The sequence below is a fragment of the Urtica dioica genome, chromosome 4, assembly GCF_054948205.1.
Source record: "Urtica dioica subsp. dioica isolate 48M chromosome 4, U.dioica_male_clone48M_v1_H2, whole genome shotgun sequence".
Taxonomy (NCBI): Eukaryota; Viridiplantae; Streptophyta; class Magnoliopsida; order Rosales; family Urticaceae; genus Urtica; species Urtica dioica.
In genome coordinates, this window is record NC_142759.1 from 17,246,923 (window position 1) to 17,274,255 (window position 27,333).

At 34.9% G+C, this 27,333-nt stretch overlaps 4 protein-coding genes across 8 annotated transcripts; 3 read left to right on the forward strand and 1 right to left on the reverse strand.

The window, feature by feature from the left end:
- The first annotated feature begins 1,726 nt into the window (after positions 1 to 1,726).
- LOC149400922 (alpha/beta-Hydrolases superfamily protein) lies at positions 1,727 to 4,477 on the forward strand. The gene is made up of 2 exons (XM_089612626.1): positions 1,727 to 2,221; positions 3,724 to 4,477. Exons 1-2 carry the CDS (start codon positions 1,821 to 1,823, stop codon positions 4,169 to 4,171), a joined length of 849 nt encoding a protein of 282 aa, XP_089468752.1. The 5' UTR covers positions 1,727 to 1,820; the 3' UTR covers positions 4,172 to 4,477.
- Positions 4,478 to 12,473: 7,996 nt separating this feature from the next.
- Positions 12,474 to 16,036, forward strand: LOC149400923 (ATP-dependent caseinolytic (Clp) protease/crotonase family protein). 3 transcript variants are annotated; one of them, XM_089611771.1, is made up of 11 exons: positions 12,474 to 12,766; positions 13,059 to 13,160; positions 13,369 to 13,413; positions 13,643 to 13,695; positions 14,213 to 14,347; positions 14,446 to 14,542; positions 14,666 to 14,795; positions 14,884 to 15,062; positions 15,149 to 15,276; positions 15,399 to 15,500; positions 15,732 to 16,036. In XM_089611771.1, the coding sequence occupies exons 1-11, from the start codon at positions 12,553 to 12,555 to the stop codon at positions 15,831 to 15,833; spliced, it is 1,287 nt and encodes a 428-aa protein (XP_089467897.1). In that variant the 5' UTR covers positions 12,474 to 12,552; the 3' UTR covers positions 15,834 to 16,036. The 3 variants fall into 3 exon arrangements, with proteins under 3 accessions (XP_089467897.1, XP_089467895.1, XP_089467896.1); XM_089611769.1 differs by lacking the exon at positions 13,643 to 13,695 and having other exon boundaries at positions 12,475 to 12,766; positions 13,369 to 13,433; XM_089611770.1 differs by lacking the exon at positions 13,369 to 13,413 and having other exon boundaries at positions 12,475 to 12,766.
- Positions 15,994 to 18,268, reverse strand: LOC149400924 (nudix hydrolase 20, chloroplastic-like). Of its 2 annotated transcripts, none has more exons than XM_089611773.1 (9): positions 17,943 to 18,268; positions 17,792 to 17,856; positions 17,549 to 17,723; positions 17,297 to 17,377; positions 17,090 to 17,215; positions 16,819 to 16,898; positions 16,603 to 16,718; positions 16,395 to 16,515; positions 15,994 to 16,274 (listed from the first exon to the last, which is right to left on the reverse strand). In XM_089611773.1, exons 1-9 carry the CDS (start codon positions 18,195 to 18,197, stop codon positions 16,205 to 16,207), a joined length of 1,089 nt encoding a protein of 362 aa, XP_089467899.1. In that variant the 5' UTR covers positions 18,198 to 18,268; the 3' UTR covers positions 15,994 to 16,204. The 2 variants fall into 2 exon arrangements, with proteins under 2 accessions (XP_089467899.1, XP_089467898.1); XM_089611772.1 differs by having other exon boundaries at positions 17,919 to 18,268.
- A 2,241-nt stretch (positions 18,269 to 20,509) lies between these two features.
- LOC149400925 (2-oxoglutarate (2OG) and Fe(II)-dependent oxygenase superfamily protein) lies at positions 20,510 to 25,402 on the forward strand. 2 transcript variants are annotated; one of them, XM_089610512.1, is made up of 15 exons: positions 20,510 to 20,726; positions 21,049 to 21,126; positions 21,640 to 21,689; positions 21,787 to 21,840; positions 22,105 to 22,157; positions 22,365 to 22,437; positions 22,568 to 22,629; positions 22,781 to 22,849; positions 23,040 to 23,145; positions 23,367 to 23,428; positions 23,549 to 23,649; positions 23,837 to 23,932; positions 24,041 to 24,108; positions 24,384 to 24,429; positions 24,527 to 25,401. In XM_089610512.1, the coding sequence occupies exons 1-15, from the start codon at positions 20,658 to 20,660 to the stop codon at positions 24,605 to 24,607; spliced, it is 1,068 nt and encodes a 355-aa protein (XP_089466638.1). In that variant the 5' UTR covers positions 20,510 to 20,657; the 3' UTR covers positions 24,608 to 25,401. The 2 variants fall into 2 exon arrangements, with proteins under 2 accessions (XP_089466638.1, XP_089466637.1); XM_089610511.1 differs by having other exon boundaries at positions 20,536 to 20,726; positions 23,073 to 23,145; positions 24,527 to 25,402.
- The last annotated feature ends 1,931 nt before the right edge of the window (positions 25,403 to 27,333 follow it).

Sequence of the window (27,333 nt, forward strand, 5' to 3'; positions counted from 1 at the left end):
CAGCTCTATGAGTTTTTATATTTCAACTGCTCATTTTATTTTTCGGTATTACCCACCAACTGATTATAATATTATCTGATAATGACATGTGTAGGACATATTTTCTTCATGGTTCTAAATGTCGACGATTTTCGGCGATTTTCGGCGAAAAAGCCGCTGTCGGAAGGTGTCCGGCCGACGAAGGCAGTTTTATTTCGTTTCGTCGCCGTTTTTCGTTTTTTGTCATTTTTCATCGATTTTCGTCGTTCGTCGTTTTTGCTGTCATTTTTTTGTCGTTTTTTTTTTGTTGTTGTTTTTTATTTTTCCCTGTAGTTTTTTTTTGTTGTCGTTTTCGTTTTTTGCTATCGTTTTTTTGAAACAAATTATAAAAAATATTATATACATTAATAGCACACATTTATAAAATATTATATATATATATATATATAATTTTCTATTAAAAAAAATTATATACATAATGTATTTTCTTTATATATGTTTAAAAATTGAAAAATATATGTATGTATTACATATATATATTTTAAATATATTTTGTCATATTTTTCCGTTCGAATTTCATCGGCTTGTCCGTTTTTCATGGAAAACGGCATTTAAAAACGGAAAATCGAATGCCCTTTTTCACATTTTTTCGTTCAATTTTCCATCGGCTTGTCGATTTTCCGTAAATCAAGAGGCTCGAAACGGCAACGAAAATGGCATTTAAAATTTTGATTTTCCTAGACATATCACTCACGGTCACAGGCCTTAAAACAATTATTTTATGCGAGGTGGGTTTTAGTATGATTTTTTTTAATATATACTTATTTGATGCCTTTCATATGTAAAAAAAAAATGTATTTTTATAGGAGGACTTATCTCAATTGTGACTCGAATCCATAACTGTAAAATTTTTTATTTTGTGTGGGTGTGGCTGAGGACGGCCTCAATATTTGAGCTACTGTACTTGGTGTATGATAGAGTAACTTAAAATCTTAATTCTTTATTATTGAAAAATATGTAACAGCATAATTAATGGATGGAATTTGCAGTATATAATCATGTCATTTTTTAATTCTTCCTTATACAGTCAATGACGGAGCCAGTATAGGCCCAATAGGGGCTTAAGCCCCCCCTCAAAAAAAAAAATTTGCACTTTTTGTCCATTTTAAAAAAAATTACATTTTTTCCTTTGAAAATTTATACTTTTAGCCCAATTTTTATAAATATTTTACAATCAAGCCCCCCCCTGAATTTTTTTTTTCAAATTAGCTCCCCCTGATGGGCTTTTCTGGCTCCGTCACTGTATACAGTAGTATAGTTAATTAAAGACTAACTCAGTGTGAGGGTAAGACCTCATCCCAAAAAATGAGATGGGTTTGAGTAAAAAAAAAACGGTGAATGCCAAAAATCCGTAATATTGGCAATTTCAAAGACGCTTTCCAGCTTCTTAAATTAACCCCTAAGAACAGACAAATTTTGATCCTTTTGAACAAAAAATAAATAAATATTTATGAATACTAAAAAGTATATTACAAGTATATCTAGGACACCGTAAGAACACACAGCGAGAAAGAATAAACTTACGACGAATAACTATAATTAAACAAAAAACCATATTTTATTACTTTTGAATCTTTGATCAGACAATATCATATCAACTCTCGTATTATTATTAACCTTTCATCCTCTATTATTACTATTATCTCCTCACCCACAAACAATCAATTCACAGCACAAAACCTCCTCTTTTTCCCTCTATAAAAGCACGAAAAAAATACCCAATAATCACTCCTCACAACTACACACACACACACACGACTCTCTCTCTCTCTTTCTTAAGGATGATCGAGAACCTCCCGGCGCAGCCCCTCTCGGCGGCGATGAACGCGACAATACTCGGAGAGTGCCACATCAGCGCTGACGTGGTGGTGCTGGCCCACGGGTTTGGGGCGGACCAATCGGTGTGGGAGAAAGTGGGGCCGTATTTGGCTCGGCACCGGCGAGTGGTGGCCTTCGACTGGCTCTTCTCCGGCGCCGCCGCCGTGAAAGGTGGCCTTTTCTCGCCGGAGAAGTACTGTTCCTACGACGCCTTTGCCGATGACTTGGTGTGCCTTCTTGACGAGTTGGCCCTCAAATCCGTCGTCTTCGTTGGTCACTCTATGTCTGCCATGATTGGATGTATAGCTTCCATTAAAAGACCTGATCTCTTTAAGTCCCTTGCGCTCATTGGAGCTTCTCCAAGGTAACAACATATTTAAACCTATTATATATTTATATATATATATATATATATATATATATATATATATAAGTTCATGATTATTCATGTTGAAGGTTATGTCTTGTCCTATTGCTTTTCATCAGATTATTTTCATTTCTTGATCCTGTTTCAACTTTTCGTTTTAATTCATGTTTCTATCGAATTTTAAAAAATATAAAAAAAATAGTATAAGATATATATAAATATATATATATGTGTATATTATATATATATATATATATATATATATATATATAAACAAAGGCGTGCATTTAGTGATGTGGTTTTCATCCTGAAAAGCCCTTATTTCAATTTTTATTACCTGTATACAATTTTACTTTTTATTTGTTTATTTGTTTTTTATTTTACTGACTATAATAGTTTGATTAATTTAGCTCAATTTATATTTAAACCATTATGCTAGCGAAAATTTTATTTTATTTAATAACACCTAGGATACTTACGACTTGAAGTAACATGTTAATCTAATAGAATAAACAAAGTCAATTGTAATATAATAATTTAATGATGCTTTTTAAAGTTATAAACAAACGATTTATTTTGTAAGCCTCTTAAAAATTGTTAAGGTGTGCAATATTTCATAATAAAGAATTATTATGTTTGATTACTTAAAGTATTTTTTGAGGAGTATATTGCTCGACAAACTAGTTTTTGGATCAAAATATAAAAAAAGCCAGTATATATATATATATATATATATATATATATATATATATGTATATATATATATGTATGAAGTTTCTGGATTTGACAATTGACATATAATTTAATAACCTCACTGTTAAAATGCAAAGACAAGACCTAACACACTTAAGTGGCTTTCATGTACAACGAAATCCATATTTTATGTGAACGTATGGAAATCTTCTGAGCTTCACAAATCACAATAACTTATTACTAAGAGTTGTTCAACAACTCTTAGTATTAAAAGAACAAGCTTTCGATTAAAAAAAAAAAGAAAGAACAAGCTTGTATTAGGAAACAAAAAACAAGAAAAGAAAATAAGATAATTAGTCTTTCCTTTCCTTGAAAATAAGATAATCGATACACTTTAAGACTTTTTGTACGCTTGTGAGCTAATTTATTATGTAGTTGGTCATGGCTCGTTTATTTAATTTTTGTAGTTATTAAGCTTCTCGTTGACCACTCTAATTTACAGGCCAGCCTTAGAATCATTCCTATTTTAGACGACTTTTTTTTGTATTGTATAGATCTCTATCTTCCCAATGGACCATGACCTAATTCTGATCATACTATACTTTAAATACCTTTCTGCAAACTAATCCAATTGATTGAAAATTTATTGCAATAGCCAATCAGTATATATAATTTATAAAAATAAAACTATAAAACAGTGAAATTAGCGTTATTTATGCTGAGCTAGTCAATTCCATTTTTTTTTATGAATAATTACTTAATTTTTTGTTTATCACTAAAAAGAAATAAAAAAAATTGCAAAACAGGTACACGAACACGGAGGGTTACGAAGGCGGGTTCGAGAAGTCAGAGATAGAGCACATCCTATCGAGCATCGAGTCAAACTACTACGGTTGGGCGTCGCACTTCGCTGCCATGGTGGTGGACGCAGCGGATCCGCACTCCGTGGAGAAGTTCGAGAAGTGCCTCACGCGGATGCTGCCACATGTCGCGCTGCCATTGGCCAAGGTGGTGTTCTACTGCGACGAGCGCGACACGCTGGAGAAGGTCACGGTCCCTTGCACCATCATCCAGTCTGCGAGCGACGTGGTGGTCCCGGAAGCCGTCGGATTCTACATGCAGAAGAAGATGGTCAACGCCAAATCTACGGTCGAGATCATCGGAAGCACCACCGGCCATTTCCCGATGTTGACCGCTCACCTTGAGCTTCTTGACGCGCTCAGCGTTGTTTTGGGAATTTATACAGCTTCGTGATTCATAATTTCGTCAAACAAATTGTGTCTTCTCAAAACAGGCTTGCTTTTTTTTTTTTTTTTTTTTTTGTCTGTTCTTTGCTTAGTTGATGTGCATCTTGATTTATTAGTATAAATGGCAAGTGGGTATGTTGGAGTTTAGTTTTAGCTTTTTTTTTTTTTTTAAGTTAAGTTAGTTACGTGTGCATTGGGATTTGGTTAGGGCGATCGAAGATATGTAAATTATGTGTTAATTACTGTAATCCAAGCTATTTTGCGTATGTGATGGCAATGCCCTTCCTATAATCGTATAAGATATTAAATTGCATTCATAGTTTGCATTTTCAAGTCGATAAGATCTATCTCTCCTGGAACGATTTACTATTTAATAATGAATCCACATTATGTTTCTCTTATGTTTTATCAATTGTTAAAAATTTATCATGTGATCTAGTGAAGTTACAAATATTTAGCGATGTAAGCCACAAAAACATAAGCATTTGTATTTTAGCCAACGTTTTGTAAATTTTTCGTAAATAATCAAATATATTTCGTAAATAGCAAAAAATATGACGTAACCAACATTATTTACACATATTTACTAAAAATTTACTCTGCATAAATAGATTTACGTAACTATTTACAAAAAATTAAAAAAATGTTGGCTATTTAGAAATTTCTAAAGTTTCATATGGCTATATAGCCACTAGTCTTTTTGCTATATAGCCATTTGACTTATAGCGTTTTGTATGATAGCCAATTTTTTGTAAATTTTCTGTAAATAGCCACCTCAACTTATTTACGGCATTCAAAAAGACCAAAAAAAAAAAACTCAAAATAGACGGGAATGTTTTTGTGTATTTTTGTCTTTTTTTAGTGTCGTAAATAAGTTGAGCTGACTATTATAAAAAGGTTGGCTATCTATCAATTCTTAGACTTTTGGTGGCTTATTTGGCTAACTACTTTAGTAGAATGACATCTATCCTTAGGAAAAAAAAATAGAATGATTTATTATAGTTTTGTGTGTTGTTGAGGGCACTAAATAACTTCGAGATAAAATATTTTCATGAACATTATATAGGAGAAAGTGAGAAACTAAAAAATAGCCGTTTTTACTTTTTAGATGAGAACTTACCAAAACTGTGAATTTTTTTAAAGGTTCATTAGGAAAATAACCAATTTAAATGTTTGACATTGCTAAATAGCTAACGTTTGATAAATCTTAGGTAAATAGTGATTGTCATGTATTTATATACGTAACTTTTAGATAAATAGCCACCTCCAAATATTAGGCCACATCATTATTTACGGCTATTTACTTAAGATTTAGCAAACATTGGTTATTTAGCAATGTCAAACGTTTAAATTAGCTATTTTTCTTTTTTTTTTCTTTTTTTAAACCTTACAAAAATAACGGAATTACTATATTTAAGACAAAAATTCTCTGTTAACAGTATAAAAAAAAAACTTATATTGATATAGTTGCATATTATATATTGATATGTTTGTATATTGTATATTAACAAATTTGCATATTGTATAGACTACTGCTTTCTTCTTATGTACCTTCCTTTTGCGAGACTTACAGGATCTATGGTCGCCTCGTGCCTTGGCTCCAACTGTAGTTTCTCCGACGTCAAGAGAAGCTCCGGAAACTTATGCGAGACAAATCTCCTTTGCCCCGACGGCCAACCCGTCGATCTTTCTTAGCAGCGCTGCCATCCTGATGTGATTTAAGAGAAATTCTTTTTGTTGATGCGACATCGCTTCGTTAGCCATCGGATCTCAGCTCCGTAGATCGAGGACGCCGAAGCGACCACGTGATACTGGTGACGAATGACGAAGATGATTGCAAAGGTGGAAGAGGCATTGGAAAGGTATACAGATCTCCGATCTCAACTTCGGTGGTTTTCCATGACTAGTATACATATTTGCTCCGACAATGCATTAGAGGTTTTCTGCGACCTTCACCGAAACCAGATCGAACTCGTGCCGGAGCAACATTGTTCGACACCATCTTGTTTGTCGGAGCAACATCGCCGCGACGGAGCGAGGCCATGGCCAGAGCAGCAATCGATCTACAACCTTCATCAAAACCAGAACGGCCTTGTAGAAAGGTATTGAAAGAGATAAAGGCTTCTTTTTATTCTATTAAATCGACCCATTGAGTACGGTATAACCATGTATACATACAAAGCAAAAGACATTGAAAATGAAAGTAATAATGGCAATATATAATGACAATACATTGTCACAACAATATCCAATCAGAGAAATAATAGAATAGTTACGCCTTGCTGCTATTAATCAGCCTTGAACCAACTGTGACAAAGTGTCGACGTTGGGTTTTCATTGCTAGAGAATTCTATGTTCTCAGATCGGAGAGAGTTGGGCCAGAGTTTGTTTGGGTTGGATCGTCAACTTGAGTTTCGGTTGGTTATCAGCATCCCCCTTTAATTCTAGTGGCTACAGAGAGACAATGTTGAGTGGGAGACGATCAATTTCTTTTTAAAGATCGACACTGTTGGCACTCTGGTTGCAGTGTGGTGTATTTAGTCCAAGCAAAGTACATCACCGACCTCTGGCTGCAGAGACTTCAATATTCGGCCTCTGTGCTTGAGTGGGAGACGATCGATTGCTTTTTAAAGCACCAAATAAGAAGATTATGACCAAGATAGACACAAAAGCCGGAGGTGGAGCAACGATTGACGGGATCGGTGGCCCAATCAGAGACGGAGAATGCGATGAGATTTAGATGAGAAGATCGAAAAAAACGTATTCCGAGAGGTCGAGTGTCGGCGAGATAGCGGAGGATCCATTTGACTGCATTCCAATGAATAGTCAGTGGATTATGCATGAACTAACTAACCTTGTTGACACTATAGGCAATGTCGGGTTGAGTTATGGTGGCGTATTGAAGACCGCCGACCAATCTACAATATGCGGTGATATTCTCGATGGGGTCACCACGAGTTTTTGAGAGGGGCAGACCAGTAACCATTGGTGTGGTGACACTGTTGGCACGAGCTAAGAGGTCAGTGATGTACTTTTCTTGGGCTAAGATCTTATCTGAGCCATGACGAATGGCCTGGATTCCAAGAAAGTAATTTAGATCTCCAAGGTCTTTGAGGGAGAAGTCTTGACGAAGAAGTCGAATGAGGGTTTTGATGTCGGTGTCGTTGTTGTCGGCGATGATGATGTCGCCGACATAGACGAGGATGAAGATGGTGGAGTCTTGGTGGAAACAGAGAAACAAGGACGTGTCTGTTTTTGAGAAAGTGAAGTCGAGGCCGTGGAGTGAGGTGCTAAGACGAGCGAACCAAGCACGCGGAGCTTGCATCAATTCATAGATGGCCTTATGGAGACGATAAACAAGCGCCAGATGATGGGACATTGAGAAACATGGTGGCTGTTGGAGATAAACTTATTCATCCAACATACCATGTTGTCGACGTCAAGTTACCGAAGAGTCTATCGACGAGCTTGGGCAATTGAGTATGGCTCGAATGGTGGCTTGCTTCACAACCCGGCTGAAAGTTTCATCGAAGTCAAAGCCGATTATTTGGTGGAATCCTTTAACCACGAGGCGAGCTTTATAGCGAGCGATGATGTCATCGACATGGCGCTTGATTTTATAGATCCATTTGCGCCCGACAACAGTCCGATTGGCGGGCTACGTGGTGAGGGACCAAGTGTGATTTTTGTGGAGGACTTGTAACTTTTTCTTCATAGCATCGACCCAATGTGATGATTAGACGGCCTCAATGTCACTGTTTGGTTCATGTTGGTGAAGATCAGAGATTGCGTGGAAAGCTTTGGGCTTGCTGTGTTTGGAATGGGTGATCATGTGATGAGCGTTGTTGGAGCTCGAGGGCGGAGCATGTTTTTGATGGATGCCCAGTGTCTAAGATTAAATGATAGGTTCGAATGGCTTCAACTTGAACTTTGGCTCTGTTTTAGGTATGACTTTGTTTGTCAGATTTTCAGACTAAACTTCAGGCGTTGCAGCGGCCTCGGAGAGTCCATCAACGCCGATCTCCCGAAAGGTAAGTGTCACAAACCCATTTGGATCCTGGTTCGTGACATATCGGTAACAAACTGATTGAATTCGTGACCGATGTGTCACGAACTCACCCACTTCGTGACCGATGTATCATGGACTCACCCACTTCGTAACCCATGTGTCACGGACTCGCCCACTTCGTGACACATCGGTCACAGAGTGAATGAGTTTGTGACATATCGGTCACAGAGTGGGCGAGTTCATGACACCTCAGCCACGAACTCAATCAGTTCGGGCCACATAGTTGATGTAATTGATTTTATGTAATTGTTTCACTAATCATATGTGTAGGAGTGGAAACAATGTATACCCGATGCCAACATTGAAGGTTTCAAGTTTAACTTCCACGAAGGATTGGACAATTTCCTCATTCTCTTACTCGCCCGCAGCACCGAAACTCAAGCTGGCTTCGCCCAATCATATTTTGTGCAGTTTGTGGGGCAACCACGAATAGTCCGGTCATCAGCGATTATAAGCCACCTGGTGTTGAAGACCGGGAGCTTCGAGGGAGTAACCAAAGACGGGCTCCTAATTGAGATTGAAGGCCAAGCTCGGGAGTTTACGAAGAAAGACTTCTAAGAGATTACATTCCTTAGAGTCGTTGATGACTACGAGGAATTCAAATTCGATAAAACTACACACACGCAGAAACGCCAACGTTGAACTTAAAATTATGTTTGTATAACTGTACGTATGTGATTATGACTATATACATGTATTTATGATTGTACGTATGTGTTTCTAATTGTATGTATGTGTGTTTGATTGTACGTATGTGTTTAGACCTTTATATATTGTCTCGAAATCAATTGATTTGTTGCTTTATAAACAATTCTTAACAATAAACCCAACACCAATAAAATTCAAAACATTCAAAACGGAATACATACCAAAAAACGAAGGAAGTTCTAAACGTTCAAGGATAAACAAAAAAACATAAAACAAGATACGTGTCGAATTACAAACCAAACCAATGACCCATCCCTGGAGCCCTCAATTCTGGTGGAATTGGGTTGCGACACGTAGCTCTATTGTGGCATACACCTCCACATCGGAAACATTTACGAAGCAAGGCATCAGATTCTCCTAGAGAGGGAATCCTTCTCTTCTTAGGTCTATCCGCCGGACGACGTAAGAAGTTGGGCGGATTTACTTTGATCTGTTTGATTTCTCGGGAAAATTTCATGACGATTCACTTCCTTGAGGATGAATAACCCATGCATACATCAATTTTCAATACTCGGTCATGTAGTACTGCGCACAATAGCTCTCAACAGGAAGGTTGTGTAAGCGACAAGCCCCAATAGCATGGGCATATACAAATAGATCAGTTTGAAATTCTCGACATGAGCACGTCTTATCAATCAAGTTCACTGTTCATGGTATTCCATTTGTGTCTAAAACCTCGAATTCGTATACTGCAGAAGGTCAGACCTAAAACATAAGCAGAAAATACGATTATTAACATCGAAATACATCCATTTCGTGACACATGTGTCACAGAGTGAATCCACTTCGTGACACATGTGTCACAAACTGGATTCACTCCGTCCACCTTGGAAAAATCGGGAAATCAACAAAAAAACGCCTCTTTTGAAAACTAAATACACACAAACACAATGGAACCTATTTCAAAATGAAAGAAAACAATTAAACATGTTCTTATATGCTAAAAATAGGACGAACTTACCAAAATATGTTTGAAGAAGTTTTGGATCTTGGATTTGCAAGAAGAAGAACTTTGGATCTTAAAGTTTTGATGAATAACCTTGGATTTGTAGGAAACTTCTTCAAACATGATTGCAAAATGGGTTTAAGATGAGTTTACCATTATTGCAAAATGAGTTTAAAATGGGTTTAGGAAACTTACCGTCGGCGAGCAAGATACCGGCGACCGAAGTGATGAAGAACTCAAGCAATCTTCGTGAAGTTCTCCAGTTCAAACCCAAATGAGGGAGAAGGAGAGAAAAAAAATCGGCCAAACTTGGTTTTCAGAAGAAAAAAACGTAAGTGAATAGATAGTATGGTTGAGGGTAGTTGGGGAAAAATTAAATTCTCTCACCTATCACAAGCAAGGTTCAAAATACCGACGATATATCCACGATATCAAGGAAAAATGAGAAGTTCGGTAAAAAACTAATATAACAGCCAAAATATCGTTTTCTTCCCGAAATACCGTTTTTATAAAAAATAATTCCTACAACTGTCAAAACAGAAAACTTATTCCTGAAATACCTATTTTCATAGCTCTAAACAGGCCCAAAATTTAAACTTTAGTTCCTGGGAGGATGAAGACCCATTATTGCTTATTAAAATTCATAGAACTACATAGGTTTATATGGAGTGATTTTTTAAAATTTATTAATTTCATAATAAGGTGAACTTTATTGTTAGCTAAATAAATGTTATATATTCATTCATTACGTATATTTATAGATATAAATATACGTATATATCTATATAGATATAAATATATATAGATATGTTATATATATATATATATATTTAAAATATAATTGTTATATGTATCATTAAATTATATATACATTTTATAGGATTATTGTCAATATATCCGTCGATAATCGATATATCATCGATATATCACCTATATAATCGGTAGTCGGTATTAAAATTGTTATAGAATATCCGTCGATATATCCGTCGATACTTGATATATTCGTAAAATCAGAACTTCGGTATGAGTATCGGTATCGATATTTTAAACATTGATCACAAGTACTACTTTTATCAATTTGTGGGTTTTTGGCTAAATTTGATAAGTTAAATTGAGATGGTATTATTAGTGTCAATTCCCCAATAAATAGCTATTTGTATGATATCTCATTATCTAAGTCGAACATTTAAATATATTTTTTTGTGTATTAAATAAATTTATTATTTGACCAATTAGGCCACTAGTATAATAACCCACACTCTTTTTAAAAAATAGTCAAAATATTATTTTATCAAGAAAATAGTTCACCGGATCGAAGTAGATTAAATTAATTGATTTAGTTAATTTAATTTACTTCGATCTGTTGGACTATTTTCTTAATAAAATAAAATTTGAGCTAAAATTAAAAAAAAAACTAAAAAATTGACTGGTTGTAACAAATTCTTCATTATTATTTTCGTAAATTTGGTCATATGAATAAAAATGCATGACTATTTATTTATAATTAAGGAAAACAATTTTATTATATTTATAAGGTTATATACGTAAGTGAGAATACAGAAAATAAAAAATCTTTTGATTTATTTTTGTTCCCTGCCTCAACCTGGCTTGTTGGAGACGGAAATGCGGAAGCCTTCCTTCCTTCCGCGCGTGGCTCGGCTTAACGGCTTAGCGGCTTCCGTCTATACGGAAAGAAGGCTTCCGCGGAACCGTTTACACGGAAATTCGGCTTCCGCGGTTTCCGTTATTTTATTGTTTATACACGGATTTATTAATTTTTTTACACTTTCATCATTTTCTCTATAAATATAACTCATTTCAATCCAATTTTTCACAACATCATCCATCAACTTCTCTCTACAATTCTCTCTACAATCTCATCAAGCTCTATGTAATTTATATAATATAGTTTCTAAATTAAATTTTCTATATAGTTTAATATAATATAGTTTCTAAAATATAGTTTATGTACCACGGTTTATTTTTGTAATCCTTTCGTTTTATGATATTTATTGTAACCACGGTTTTCCTCCGCCACAAGTGAGGGTTCATTAATAAAATTTTCGTGGTTCCGTCCACGTTTCTTACTTAAAATAAAAACGTCTCGAAAATATTTTCATTATATAGTTTGTATGTAAAGATAAAATTTAGTTTGCATATTAACCATTTTTATTAAAAACGTAACATTTTAGTCCTTTTGATTTTACATTTTAATTGAAATCAAAACGGCTTATTGGCTTAACGGAATAATGGCTTCCAATAAGAAACGGAAACGGCTTAATGGCTTAACGGAAGGAAAATTTCCGATAAGCCATTAAGCCGTCATTATCGGCTTATTGGAAGGCCGAAATTTCCAATAAGTCAGGTTGATCCCTGCCTGTGGGATAAATAAGAAATAAAAAAATATAAAAAAGTAAAAACAAAACGAAACATTTGCCGCTTATTTTTCTCTTTTCAACTAGTTGCCACGTGTCAGAACGTGAGTGGATCGTCACGGTTTACGATTCGGGACAAATAGCATTACTCTTTCAACTAATTACATTTTGACACGTCAGGTCATACATTTCTCGTTCCTACCGAGCTCACCCCTCTTTTTCGTGTCACAACATGAGAATGACAAATAGGTATTGATATCGGAATCAAATAAAATCTGGAAGAAGAAATAATGCTCAGAGCTTCCCGATTTCTCATCACCAAATCGACCTCTCTTTTCGTGCCCAGCGACTTTCCGAAGCATATTTCTCTTAGCAAACCCTCGATTCGAAGCTTCTCAGCCATGGCTTCCGGGTCCGGCGACTTCGTTATCGGGACCGTCCACCCCAACGGTCTCGCCGTCATCACTCTCGATCGCCCGAAAGCTCTCAACGCCATGAACTTAGGTTTTTGTTTTTGCCTCATGAATATCAAGTTTGACTATAACTGTGTTGTATCTGATGATATTGATATTACATTAACAGACAAATTATAACTTGTGGAAATGGGAGTTCATGTTAAAAGGCTATCACTTCGCCGATTTAGATTCGTATTTAAGGTTCAGTTGTTGTAGAAATTGAGCCGTGTTTGAGTGAATTAGGGTAGGAACAAGAACCAGGGCAAATAATGAACCAACTTGACGATGAATTTTGTTTTAAATGCACTGCGGAATAAAGTGGAATTCGTTTAATAATGCAGATATGGATGTGAAATACAAAAGTTATCTTGACGAGTGGGAGTCGGATCCAAGCGTGAAATGTGTCCTGGTTAATAGCAGCTCGCCACGTGCCTTTTGTGCCGGTAAACACTCAATAGTATAGATTCTGTTTTTCATTTTTTTTTAATGTTGGTTATAGATGAATTTTGAAATGACGCTATGCTTTGACCCAAGTACTATTTTATGTTTGTTTGAATAAAACTTGATGAGCATGTTTCTTGTTTTCAAAGAGATTATTTTGGTGCCGAGTGGTAGAGAGAAGTTCAGGGTAATCAATCATGGGTGATGCAGGTATGGATATAAAAGGGGTTGTTGCTGAAATTCAAAAGGACAAGAACACTCCTCTTGTTCAAAAGGTTTCTTCATAACGCTTGTTTTGGTTTAGTTGCCTATTTCTTTCCGGGTCTGTTGTTCGATCGCGATTCTTAAGTTATGTGTATATTATCTGACTTTTAGCTTATTTTTCATTTTCCTTTCCGATTGCTTAGTTTGATGTGGGTTGAGAACAACCTAAGATTTTCTATGGTTGTTTGTTATGATAACCCATATCTTAGTTTATCTGCAGGTGGTGATGTGAAGCAGATTTCCACTAAAAACCAACTGTCAGATATGATTGAGGTCTTGTTGTGTTCTTCAAACTGTATATTGTTGGATTAATAACCTTTTACTTTTTTATTTGACTTAACCCGAGATGTTGACTCGTGTGCGATTGTCTGACGTTTGAAAAATGTTGTTTTTATAGAAATATCAATTACGACTAGACTACTTACTTCAACAAAGTATTTATAAGATTTAAGGGGTGGGAGAAGAATGTCAAGGGTTCTATAAGATAACAACATGGAATCACTAGTAGGAAAGAAAATAAATGTGAAATGTAGAATAAGATTAGGTTCTATTAATTTTTCAGTATGGGTAAAACACTTCTAGATGTTTTATAGCTTGATCAATATGGCTAAACCAAATACTAAATTGGCATGTTGCCAAACAATATGGCAGATAATAATAATTTCCAAACATTCTCTTAATATTATTGGTGCTCTGCTTTCTTAAGTTGCTCCCCTCACTCAAATTTGTGAATTTAAGATGCTCCTTGTTACCGAATCATATTTTGATAGGTTAATTGGCATTATTGCAGGTTTTCTCTGCTGAATACTCGTTGATATGCAAAATCTCCGAGTATAAGAAACCATATATAAGCTTTATGGATGGAATCACAATGGGGTTTGGTATTGGTTTATCAGGCCATGGTCGCTATCGAATCATAACAGAGGTATTTTACATTATAAATAATATCTCTGATATTATGAGCTACTCATGGTCTTTTCTGAAGGTTTTTCTTAATCCGTGCGTCATTATGATATGCTCCAGAAAACCGTTATGGCTATGCCTGAAAATGGGATTGGTTTGTTCCCCGATGTGGGGTTTTCATATATAGCAGCTCAAAGTCCTGGAGGAGGATCTGTTGGTATGGTTTCTGCTTCGTAGTTTGTTTGTTCACGGAGTATGAGATATTTGGAAAAATCTTTCTTTCCATTTGTGTATTAGATCCTTAAGTTGTGATTGTCTTAAGAGAATTTTATATCTCTAGGTGCTTACATTGGGATAACTGGAAAAAGGATTAGTACGCCATCAGATGCTCTATACGTAGGCCTTGGATCACATTATGTTCCATCAGGAAATTTACCTTCACTGAAAGAAGCTCTTTTGTCGACTACCTTGTACGTGTCCGTTCATCTTTTCAGATTTCCCTTTTTTCCGTCCTACACCTTCACTTTCCATTCGATGCTGACTAGCTTGTTTAACCAGTTCACAGGACCCACAACAAGACGTCAATGCACTTTTGGGAAATTTTAGTAGCAAGCCTGAGGCTGAGCCCCAACTGAGTTTGCTTCTACCTCAGATTACTTCTTCCTTTGGCCTAAATAAGTCAGTCATTGAGACGGTTGAAGAACTCAAAAGACAGACACAGAGTTCAGATCCAACTGGTGTGTTTCTAAATTTGATTTCTTATGTAAATGATGAGAGTTGGTTTACGTAGTGGTGTGGCTTATCTCTGTATTTTAACCTTCAGTGGTGGCGTGGGCAAACGAAGCCCTTCAAGGCATTGCAAAAGGAGCTCCATTTTCACACTGCTTAACGCAGAAGTATTTCTCAAAAGTTGCATCTGCACATGGAAAGAGTGACAATGAACTGTCTACGGTGAGTTTTGGCTTTCTTTTTTCATCATCATATATATGTCGCATCTTGTTTGGTGTCTTTTAATCAATAGTTATACTATTTAACCTTAAGGTTGCTTGTGTTATGTCTTCGACACGATCTAGCTAACTGGTGTAATGAAAACGGAATATCGCATCGCCTTAAGATCATCTTTGAGAAGTGATTTTGCTGAAGGTGTTCGAGCAGTTTTGATTGACAAAGATCAGGTATTCTTATCATGCTCAATCTCTATGCCAAACTAAAAATTGAATGTCTGAAATAAGCTAGTTGAATCTGGAGTTGTGTTGATATGAATGGTTTCATGTTGGAAATTATTGATATGATTACTTAGCAATGTTATGGCATCCCTGCCATTCTGTCTTCGCACGGAGTTACAGGGGGTTTTTTTTCTGTACAAAAAAAGAAAAGATAAAAGCTTGATTGTTTTCTTCTTGCAGAATCCAAAATGGGATCCTAAAAGCTTAGAGGAAGTTGATTACGGAAAAGTTGAAGCCATCTTTGAACCGCTGAGCCCAAATGTTGATGAACTGGTTATCTGATTTTCCATGAAACACTTTCATACAGAGTTGCCGCATGGAAATATTTTACCGACTTTGGAAATAAAGGTGCTTTTGTTTTATTACAACTTGTGTCGTATAAATGAGATTTTTAGGACATATTTATCCGTTCAGTCATCTGTTAAGAGTGAGTAATGACAAATTTAACATTAAATAATTGCATTTTCTTGATGTTTCAGCCTGAAGTTTCTTGATACACCAACATGCTCTTTTAAGTTTCAAACCTCTCCTATTTGCAGCTGCGTTTAGACTCACACTAAAGTCCGCCAACATCCTAAACCCTTTTTCTCTGAGATTTCATAGCAGAAAAACAAAAATCAGTACTAATGACCTAGGATATTTGAGTGGTTTCACTAAGCGAAGTCACCGCTCCTCAGACTCTGCAACAGGTCCAAGTATCCAAAACTTTCTGGACGAATATACCTGAGCCAATTGATTATGAAAAATTAAACCAAATTAGAATGGTTAGAATGCAAATAACGGACTATGAGATCAGTTTAAAACACAAGGATGAGAGAGAGAGAGAGAGAGAGAGAGAGAGACCCGTGTCTAAACAAAAAATCAATAATGACGAGGCTGCAATTTGGCTTGTACAAGTATGTCCGACGTATAATATTTGCAACATGAGTCACCGGGATCAACTTGAAGCTTTCGACCTCTCCATCTAAGCACACAAAAGAGTACATGAGATGAGAACCTATTGCAGTGTTATTACTTGCTGCGCAAGAAATGTGAGTCCTAAAGTGCTCACCTTCGTTCTTCGGTTCGAAACTTTCAGGAAGCTTTAAATCGTAGCAAAATAGAAAATCCCTTTTGTATCTGTGCCCATCAATATCCATGTATGAAACAGCGCCGACCGGTATGGCACTACACAGAGACGTGAACGATACCAAAACCCATGAGTCCTAAAAACTACGAGTATTTTCTAAACCCATCTAAACAGAATTAATGGTGATCCAGGAACTACCTGCTAGAAATGGATCTGGGAATCCCAGCTTCCTCTTCGCATTCCTTCACGACGTTCTCTCCACAAGCAATCCCATGAGGCTAAATATACAAAAATAGGAAATACATAAAAAAAAATATAAAAAAAAACTGACATAATAAACCTTCCATAGAGGACTCTGCCTTAAAAAGTGTATCAATAATTTCTCACGTCATTCATCATGAATCGGGAATAAAGGGCTCTTTGAAGGCCTTGTGTGATCTACAGAGTGAATAAATAAATAGTTACAAACCAGTCCTCCGGCGACAAGGTGATCGAGCATTCCTGGATAAGTGGATTTTGTCTCACTTCGCTTTGCGACCCACAAGTATTTTTGGCCTCCTTTCTCGACATAACCATTCAAATGAATTCCGTAAGCCTGTCATTTTTAAAAACAAGGTTGGTTACACTTTCCTCGGCGAGTATTCACCAAAAAAAAAAAAGTTTCTCAAAATCGTACCTTGATTCCAAAATACGGAGCTGCAGCGCGCTCTAGCGAGAATAAGGTTGGTCCGCCAAAAGAAGAACTCACAGGGTATAACTGAATGAAACAACCAGGACAGCCCGTAAAATAGATTGGCAAAAAGCTATATGAAGAACTTTCTTTCAACTCCAATTCAAGTATATGTGTACCAATATATATACATAGAGAAAGGAATTACAATTCTCAACACAGACTAGTTGGTTGATTGACTTTGATTTGACTCGGTACCTCGTTTCGGAAACCCGGGATGAGTTCTTCCCCTAAGCTTCGAACCACATCTCCTAGAGCCCTCGTCCGATCTTCCGGAGTCCCAAGCGACGGATTCAACGATACGCTGTTTCGGCTACGCCCATTTGCTGAGAAGGTAAACACGTTCTCAAACTTCCTCAAGTGCTCTGCGAAGCTGAAAGGACTCGGTATTTTAGAGTGCGAAGAAATGGCAGTGCTTGGACATAAAAAGAAAAAGCTTACAGGTTGTGAATGTGGCCAACTGTGAGATCCTCGACCACGAATGGAATGAACTCCAACAGCGTTTCCTGCGATTGAATGAATCAAACACGTGTTTGGACTTTGGAGAGAGAGAGAGAGATTTAGTTACCGAGCCGCGATTGCAGAAGTTGACCTTGTCGGAGAAGCCGCTGAGATCGGACGGGTCGTCGGGTTGGGATTGGGGTTGGGAAATACGGACGATGTCGTTCCAAGACAAGCTTGTCGTCGTCGCTTTTGCGGTAGTGCTGTAACGAGAAGCTGAGAGCGAGATGATTGGGGTGCGAAGAGGGAAAGGAAACGACGGCGTCGCGAGGGTGGTCGGAGAAGCTCCGATGGCAGCGAGCGAGCGTCGTAGGCGGTGGGAGAGATGAGCACTGATACAAGCCATCGGGACTTAACGCAGAGAGAGAGAGAGGAATCTCAGTCTCAGTTGCCAAATTAAAGACCGTCGTTTTTTTAACTCTTGTCATTTCCAAAGGAGTGTCACATATTTTATTAATAGAGACACCACCTTTTTTTTTCATTTTTTAGAAATTTTTATTATTAATGAGTGTTCTTAAGTTGTAAATAATAGTTTTCTTGATGTTTAAGATTTAGTTACTGTTTAAAATTTCATTTATAATAAAAACAATCTCAGATAATTCTTTTTTTTTTTCTAAAAAAAAATACTGTTTTTGAAATGACTTAAAACAATCACTATTTTACAATTGTTACATTTTAAAAGCATTATTTCTGAAATTTTCCATTTGTTTTTATTTATCGGTGTTATAACTTAATGGCCCATCAATATTTTAAATTTCGCGAATTGTCATTGCCTTCATGGCAAAATATAATTTTTTTGAACATGACAATGTGCATTCAATTTGATTTTTGAAATTTATTATATATTTCGCTCATTAAATTCAGCAATTTATTTCCGTCATAATTCTCATCAGTCACAACATATTCTTTTAGCCACAACTTCCATGGACACATTTTTTTTCACATTTCTATAAATATTTTCGTGTCTCAAATTTCATGTGACACAATAATTTGAAATTTTTTGTATCATGAACACGAAATCGGTCACCGATATTTGATCATTGATTGAAATGAATGGATTTTCTAAATAGCCAAAGTTTATTTAAAATCAATGATATATTGAAATTTACAAAAATATGCGAGGTCTCAATAATTTTGTTAACCATGTAATTACATTTTTTGAAAGTGGTAAATTTTTTATGTGCAACATTAAAATTTTAACGAAAAAAATCAAACAATCGTGACAACGTGACTTTGATTATTTTGCTTAATACTTATAACTTTGACTTGCTAATCAATTAATTTTCAATAGGTATTTTGTATATCGGTTCATAAAATTTTGTTGGAAATGATACTTAGGATTCATAAAAAGTTCAACATAACTCATTATGGTAGAATTCAAAACAAATTTACATTTCAAAAACTAGTTTAATGAAATCCAAGCAATGTGCATAATAATATTATGTAAAGCAATAACAAATACTACCAAACTCTTGAAGCATGCTTAAATCTTAATCTCTCCGTTTCTCATGCTATGTTTGATATGCACTTGCCCAATTGACAAAATTAGAAATTTTCATTTTATAAATAGATCCGAATAAATCATCAAGATATTTTGAAATTTGACTTTTTTTTTTCCTAAAAACAAATTTCTCTATTTTTTTTTAATTTCTTATTTTCGTCCACAAAATTTTACACGCTAATTTTCACCCGAAGATGGACAATTTATTATTAGAAAACGAGAAACTTTTTTTACATTTTTTTTTCAATTTTTTTTTCTTCAGAAAGCGGACCGATTTTTCAATTTACTTATAGCAGAGAGACTAATTAATTTTATTTGTCCATCATAATATTTATTTAGTTGCATAAGAAGGCAAAAATCATTGTAGAATCAAATAGGATATTTGATATTTACAAGCATGAATGATCACATAAATGAGATGATTCTTCTCATTAATTAACAGCATGCCGAGGTAAACTAATCTGTATGTCATTGACTAAGAATACTCGTTTATTTTTTTTGACGAAGAATACTCATTTTTCATTTCCTATCTTTGGATACCTTCTTGTTTATGACATATGTTTTTGACACTTTCTACGTGATTCTATATTTGGTTATTTTGTCACAAGACTCAGTAAACCAAAATATTTGCACACATGAAAAAATATTGAAATTTAATGTAGGACGTAACGTAATATATAACGTATGATGATGTAACGTACGACTAGTGCGGTTGTACATGAAAAAATAATGATAAAGAACGGCCTGAAGAGTAATACCTTTTTGCGTTTTGAACTTTGAAAAATAGCATGAATGATAGTCTAATTTTTGTAAAAATAGAATATGGATGATAGTCTAATTTTTGTAAAAATAGAATATGGATGATAGTCTAATTTTTGTAAAAATAGAATATGGATGGTAGTCTATATTTTTTTTTTTTTTTTTGTAAAAATAGCATGAAATACCCCCTTAATCATATGTTTTTATGCTATTTTTTGTTAGTTTTTGTCACGGAAATGCCTTATCTTTTACTTTCCTTTCTTATCGTCATCAAACAAAGAATCGAATGCAAACGACACGTCGTTAACATATCAACTTGCGTATTTTCGGCGCTAAAGCACTACCTGATAATAAATTTCAATTAATTCCATTTCTAGAAATAACTTGAAATTGAAACCCACAGAATCAACATATTTCACTCTCTGCAAAACCTCTCTCGAAACGAATATCTATACCTTTTTTCCTCTTTACTTGTCTGCCCCGGCGGTATCGTCTTCTCCGTCACAGCTCCATCGCCGAATCGCCATATCGAATACGTGTCAGAACATGACTGGTCCGTCGCAAACCGCCTGTCCTACCCTCAGAACCGTCACCGTCTCATACTCAGACCTCAAGGCAATCAATTGCTCTCTCTTTTCGCCTAAATTTTTGGTTGCCGAGTCTATAGCGAAAACGAAAACGAAAACGAAAGCAAAATTCAAAGTTTTATTTCCTGATTGCATGGCCTTTCTCGGCTCGGTTGACTTTATTTTGACTTTTTCCGTTCCTTGCTTTGTTGCTTCTTCGAAGTGAATTTTCATATGTTCTCTCGGTAGCCAAACAGTATACATACTTGTTTTTAACATACACGTACATTGTATTTGTATTGCAAATTTATGTATTCTTGTTTACTGCGATTGTTAACGATTTTCAATGACCTTCGGTTTGATCGAAGCAGAACAAGAGCGCCGATGTGTCCGCGACGATTGAGGAAGGTTTCGGACCAAACGGACTTGGAATTCTCTCCGTAACCGGTGTATGTCATGAATTTCGTTAATCAGTTTTCCTGTGTTATGCTAATCTGTACTCTCTCGGTGTATTATGTTCGATATTTCTTTTTCATAGACATTTTTTGTTATTTCCTTAGCATTGAAGTTGAACAAGTTCAATAAACATTGACGTTGAAATCAATACCTATTTTTACTGGCTTTTGGCTCACTAATTTGCTAGATACGAAGAGTTTTATGTTGACTCATTGATTGTTTGATAGAGAGACTGTCATTTTATTGAAATGAGTCATGTAAACTGATTCGGCGCCTTAATTCGATTCTTCTTACTTCTTCATTTAAATCTTTTTATTTCCTCCAACTTCAAATGTTTGTAGTTGAGCATGTTAGGCACCTTAATCTGTGACTAAGCCGTAAGTTGTTTTATTATCGCTTATTTATCTTTCTGAAAAATACATTTTTGTTACTTGTTTCAACGTTGAAGTTAATACCAATGACATTTATGTAAATTTAGTTCGTAGGTTTTTTTTTATGTGTTGTAGGTGCCGGGATACTCATCACTGCGGAGAAATCTCTTGCGTTTATCTCCAAAGTAACATACTGAAATATAGTTCCTCTTTATTTTTAAACAGGCCCAAAAGATGCAAAATTTTAATTATTCTGTCTAATCATTCCTTACATTTTGTTAGATTAGCCAACCTGCCTGAAGAAGTGAAAAGGGAGCTTGAAGATCCTTGTAGTAGGTAATATAATAGTGCTTTTTAGCAGTCATATGTGAATGTTCATATGAACATGGAGACGGGTCGATAATCTTTCTAATTATTCCTTAAGTTGATTTATATTTATTTTGGATTTTGACATATGGACTATAGGTTCTGATATATACATTTATCGATTTATTTTGATTTTAGAACAGAAATGCATTCATTAATGATACAGTGTCTGTTTTTGTGTTGGTTTTTCCTACAAATGATTTATGCTGTATTTCGTCTGCCATTGGTTTGCAGGTACAACTTTGGATGGAGTCATGGGAAAGAGAAGCTTGAATCAGGGAAGCTTGGTAAAATTTTCTCTTATTTTTGAATCAGCAGTGTTTTTTGTCATTCTTTCGAATAAAGTATTATGAAAAAGAAAAACTTGATAGTGGATGTCTTTCCTCTTGTTGAGGGGCAATTTTATGATTTCTTCGGGTACTGATATGAACAATATTTTGCGGTTGAAACATGTCAAGTTCTTCAAATCTGTGTTTTTTCTTATTCAAAAACAGATATGCTGAAAGGCTCTTTCTATGCGAATCCCTTATTGGATAGACCTACAACAGATGCGTTTCTAATCCAAAGGTAGATTGGCTGCAAATTTATTCTACTGGCAGAGTATTCGTGAATAATATGGTCATTCGTATGAAGCCAGTTTAAGAAGCTATTCGACCCTTTTTATTAAGTTATAATTTTATTGAATTGTTAACTATAGGTATCCTTCATATTGTGGGTCAAATATATGGCCTGACGATTCATTGCCAGAGTTTGAGGCAGGTATGTCACAGCACGGTGGTTTGGCTTCTATGAGTCACTCGTCACAAATCATAGACATTTGATTGGTGCTCATTGGTCTTCACTGAAATCTGGATGATATTCGAGCTTTTTGTTTTCATATAAGAGTAATATTATCGACGTTCACTTGTAGCCTTTAAAGCTCTTGGCAAGTTGATGCATGATGTTGGGCTCATCTTGGCATACCATTGTGATCAATATGGTAAGCTTTCATGCTTTGTATATCCTAAATCTATTTCAACTTTGAACCTGTCCATGAATATACAGTTCCTGAAAAATGGCACTGTCATGCATTTATCTTTTAGTTTTAAGAAAATATTACTGGCTTTTAGTTCTTGATTACTTCTTGTTACTTACGATCATGATTTTTTTTTTTATATGCTCTTGATCAGTTTTGAAAGCGATGAAAATGAGCGAGGATGAAGGCCTTGAAAAGATACTTCTCCGCTCCCGGTGTCATAAAGGACGTCTGCTGTATTATTTTCCGACCAAAAAGAGGTGAGACAATGTCTATTATTTTAATAAAGGAAATAATAATAAACAGAGTAAGCCACTCAATCAACGAGACAGCTTGAAGTGCATGATTTAAAAAAAATATATATATATTGGGTATGAACTTGTATGTTCTTTGTTAACAAGTTTTGTAAGTTGTTCACACTTAGAAGCTTGATTGAGAAGCAAAGTGAAATGTATGTTAACTAGTGGGATATAATTTGCAGTAACGATGACAGCTCTATGTCGTCTTGGTGTGGTTGGCACACAGACCATGGTTCTCTCACAGGTAGCCATTTTTCAGTTTCTTTTTTACAAGCAAGTTGATAGTTCTACTTTTCTATTACTTCGTCGGGATTTGAAAAACGCATAATTTTGTACTCTAATCTTGCCTCATCTCATTATGAAGGTTTGACGTGCGCTATATATAAGAGGGGTGATGTAGAAATAACTTGTCCCGATGGTACTGCTGGTCTTTATATCAAAACCCGATCTGGTCAAATCGTCAAAGTACGCTTTATTAAGCTTCCTCTTGTGCTACATAATTACTCATTCAGAATGCTATTTTTTGGTGATATAAATAAGTGGTCCTACTTAATAAGGAATGGTATCGTCTTCCTCAGTAAAGATTATATTGTTGAGGCTTTTGTTATGAAATCAAAGTATCTTGCTGTAAATATGCTTCTCATTACTTTAGGCCGTTTTCGGGGAAGACGAAATTGCGTACCAGATTGGCGAAACCACTGAATTACTTTCGAGGGGATATCTCTGTGCAACACCTCACTGTGTTCGGGTATTTAGTTACATTTACATTATCAAAAAAATTTCATGTTTAATCAATCTTCTATTTTAATTTTTAATTTTCGTAAATCTTTATGGGTTTTGTATTTGATAATTTTAGGCTCCTGAAGGAGAGGACGCTTCTGGTCTTGAGAGGTCAACATTTGCTTTATTTATGCAACCTGATTGGTACGTAGTTATCATTTTGTACTACTACTACTACTACTACCTAATTAATTGTGCAAGCTGTGTAATAGTACTTAAATAAATAATAAAAATCATCAAATTCAGTTTGATTAATACGTTTTATCTGCTTGTCACATTGACGCATTTGCAGAAAATTATCATGAAAAAGATTCCTAGTACCAATCAATTATATATAATTTTATTATATATTAAATGGCCTTTGCTTTGCGTTTATATAAAATATTCATTGCAATTTGCAATTTCTTCATGCTATACAGGGAGGAAAAACTCAATTTTCCAGAGGACGTGCATATCCACAAAGAGGTACTTGTCGTTTCTGCTAATGAATTTAATTATTTTCTTAAAATGTGTTTTTTTTTTAATGATTTAACTATATTCTTTTTCTGTCATTTCTGTCCAGCTGATTTCATCGTGCGGATCTCTTACTTTCGGAGAATACACTGAAAAGCTTCTTGACGTATATTATCACCAGAAATCTTAACAAATTAGTCTCTCTTTATCTTTATAAACCCCACTTCATAAATAATTCATGTACCTACCTCATTATTCATCAAAAGATTGATGAAAGCTTTCATCTTTGTCTCATGCATCACCACCTTCCTATGATTCCTCATACTATTACAGCCATAAAAAAAAAACAAAAAAAAAAATTAGGTGCAACGATATAACAATAGCCTGGCTCCGGGTGGGATGATATTTGCGGGCCAACCTCTTTGCACTGAGGTGACATTAACAATGTCTTTCTCCCACCAATCGATCAGTCAACGCCACGGGATTGGTGGTCAACATTTGATCACAAGAAGTAACATTATAAGAACACATAGTTTTAAATTGATGTAGAGGGCTACGTCAATTTAAAAGGTGTGGTGTCTCTCCAAAATGTAGTGTTTCTCGTACAGATTTAGATGGACCACCAAAGAGATACTAGTCACTTTCTCTCTCAAGTGTTGTGTCGTGAATATCTTACGGAGCAATGAACTTGAAAGGAGGATAAAAAAAAATTAAAAAACAAGACCCGTTCAGTGTATCATAAAATGTTCTATTCAAATTCAAATTGATGAGTTAAATGAACTTTAACATTGTAGACCCACTTATGCAAGGATTCCCACGATGAAAAAAAAAATGAAAACTAACGGAAAGGTCACGAGCTTGTCTTTTAGGCCATTTAAAATAGAAATTCATGATACTCAACATGATGTTATCATGATAAGATATCATTATTCGAGACTTTTGGATATTCGTATCAATTTTTGGAATTTAAACTTAAGATAATGAATGCAACATCATATATCACACATATGGGTATAGATTATTACATTTGACATTTAAGCACAAAGTATAAACAATCCATTAAAGTTAAATATTAAAGACATTTTTTTTATAAAGTTGATAATCGAGCTTATGTCCTCATACGAGAAAATCTCACAAAGAGATAGTGTCATCTAAGTTAAATCATTGAGAATTTCTCTAGAAGTTATGTTAAGGTTTAAAAAAACAAAAAACAAATAAATAGAATTTATAAGGTCATACTTTTCTCATCACATTAAGTAGTTGAATTAAATCTTTTGAGAACGATACCCATTTATTTTAATTTTTGTGAATTATTATTGTTCCCTATTTAGTTTATCATATATTAAAATAATAAAATATATCCAATTATTTATGTTTACTACCTAATGTTTAAATTGGACTTTTCAACATTCGATTTAAGAAGATTTTCTTGATATTTTAAATTCTTTTAATAATAATATCTTAAATTGGCCTTTCAAAAATATGGTTGCTGAGTCTCTTCTAATAAAAAAAAGAGAAAGTATGAAAACGAGCAGAGAATTGTCTTTTAAAAAAGAAAAATCTTACAAAATAACTATTTGAAATTTATTGATTAGCAAAATAACAAAAGTTTCAATTTTTCAGCAAAGTCGCCAGATTTACGTTTTCAAAATTTTTTGACAACAAAGATTAATTTTTTTTTACGATTATTATAAGCAATTTATCACTTTCAAAAAAATTAATCTTTGGTTCAATTTTTTTTTAAAATCAGCTTACGATATATTTTAGCTATTTCAATAAATTAAAATAAATTTTAACTATTTTACAAATTCATAATTTTAAATTATGACTATTTAGTCACCGTAATACAAAAACAAAGAGCAGGGAATTATATAACATGAAATAGTACGATAATAACATAAAATATGGGAAGAGGATAACTGCACGGCTTCCAATCTCACTGCTACGCAATTAATGGATTTGGCAAAGCCTTTTTTTTCTTACTAGTAAACCGACGTTAGCATAATTGTTTTGTTATACAGATTGTGACAGACAAATGGAAATTTAAAAATAAAGTCGGCCAATAAAAATTCCATTTTAGTATTCATCAAAGCTCACTTCAAAACCATCTCGCCACGATATAAACGGATATCACGTAGAAACCGCGTGCGGATTGCGATATTCTCCCGAGATCCTCAGGCGATATGAGATGAGATGTGAGGAGAAACTGGAAGTTGGGCCGCCAAGCTACAGAAGGCCCACTGAAAGAAAAACGTGGGTAAATAAGAACAAAAAAGCCACGTGGAGAGTGGTAGTAAGTGGGAAGCTGTATTCAGACTTCCGTGTGTCCCCACACGGATTCCACTGCTCTCTCAGGTCACCATCGGATATGTGGGGACCACAGTCTTTTATGTTGACCAAGCTTTGACTACTCTTTTTTTTTGTTGTTGTTACTTTTTGTCCCATCCTTTCCTTCTTCTAGGAGATTCTTCTGGTAAAACCGTAAAAAGTATACATTAGTGTACATGTGTCAAACGAAAAGAAAGATAATTATTACCATTCACTATCATACCGTTAATCATGGTCGTTAATATGACAAATCTTATCTTAAACAATCAAAATCATATTCAAGAAAAGTCAATCCTATTTTTTTTTTTCCTAATTGCAAATTCAATAAATTATATTTCTTAAACTTTCGTAACACTGACTATGAGTGGCTAAACAAATAAGAATTAATACAGCTGGGTGGGTTGTTTTAATAGTGTAATCCTAGCGTGCACAAATTGATTTGCAATTTGTTTTAGCCCGTGAAAATGACAATAATCTTAAAATAAATAAATATAATAATAAATAAAAAAAGTGGGCCCAGCGTGACGTGTCTCAAAATGAATTATTATCCGCTTTTTAAGCTCTCTCTCTCTATATAAACCCGGCAAT

Coding starts and splice junctions, on each gene's coding strand:
- LOC149400922 (XM_089612626.1), top strand. CDS start 1,821: ATGATCGAGAACCTCCCGGCGCAGCCCCTCTCGGCGGCGATGAACGCG. Junction 2,222..3,723: donor CTCATTGGAGCTTCTCCAAG/GTAACAACATAT, acceptor ATTGCAAAACAG/GTACACGAACACGGAGGGTT.
- LOC149400923 (XM_089611771.1), top strand. CDS start 12,553: ATGCTCAGAGCTTCCCGATTTCTCATCACCAAATCGACCTCTCTTTTC. Junction 12,767..13,058: donor TCTCAACGCCATGAACTTAG/GTTTTTGTTTTT, acceptor TTAATAATGCAG/ATATGGATGTGAAATACAAA. Junction 13,161..13,368: donor GCCACGTGCCTTTTGTGCCG/GTAAACACTCAA, acceptor TGGGTGATGCAG/GTATGGATATAAAAGGGGTT.
- LOC149400924 (XM_089611772.1), bottom strand. CDS start 18,197: ATGGCTTGTATCAGTGCTCATCTCTCCCACCGCCTACGACGCTCGCTC. Junction 17,857..17,918: donor ACTTCTGCAATCGCGGCTCG/GTAACTAAATCT, acceptor ATTCAATCGCAG/GAAACGCTGTTGGAGTTCAT. Junction 17,216..17,296: donor CTCCGTATTTTGGAATCAAG/GTACGATTTTGA, acceptor TAAAAATGACAG/GCTTACGGAATTCATTTGAA.
- LOC149400925 (XM_089610512.1), top strand. CDS start 20,658: ATGACTGGTCCGTCGCAAACCGCCTGTCCTACCCTCAGAACCGTCACC. Junction 20,727..21,048: donor TCTCATACTCAGACCTCAAG/GCAATCAATTGC, acceptor TGATCGAAGCAG/AACAAGAGCGCCGATGTGTC. Junction 21,690..21,786: donor CTCTTGCGTTTATCTCCAAA/GTAACATACTGA, acceptor ACATTTTGTTAG/ATTAGCCAACCTGCCTGAAG.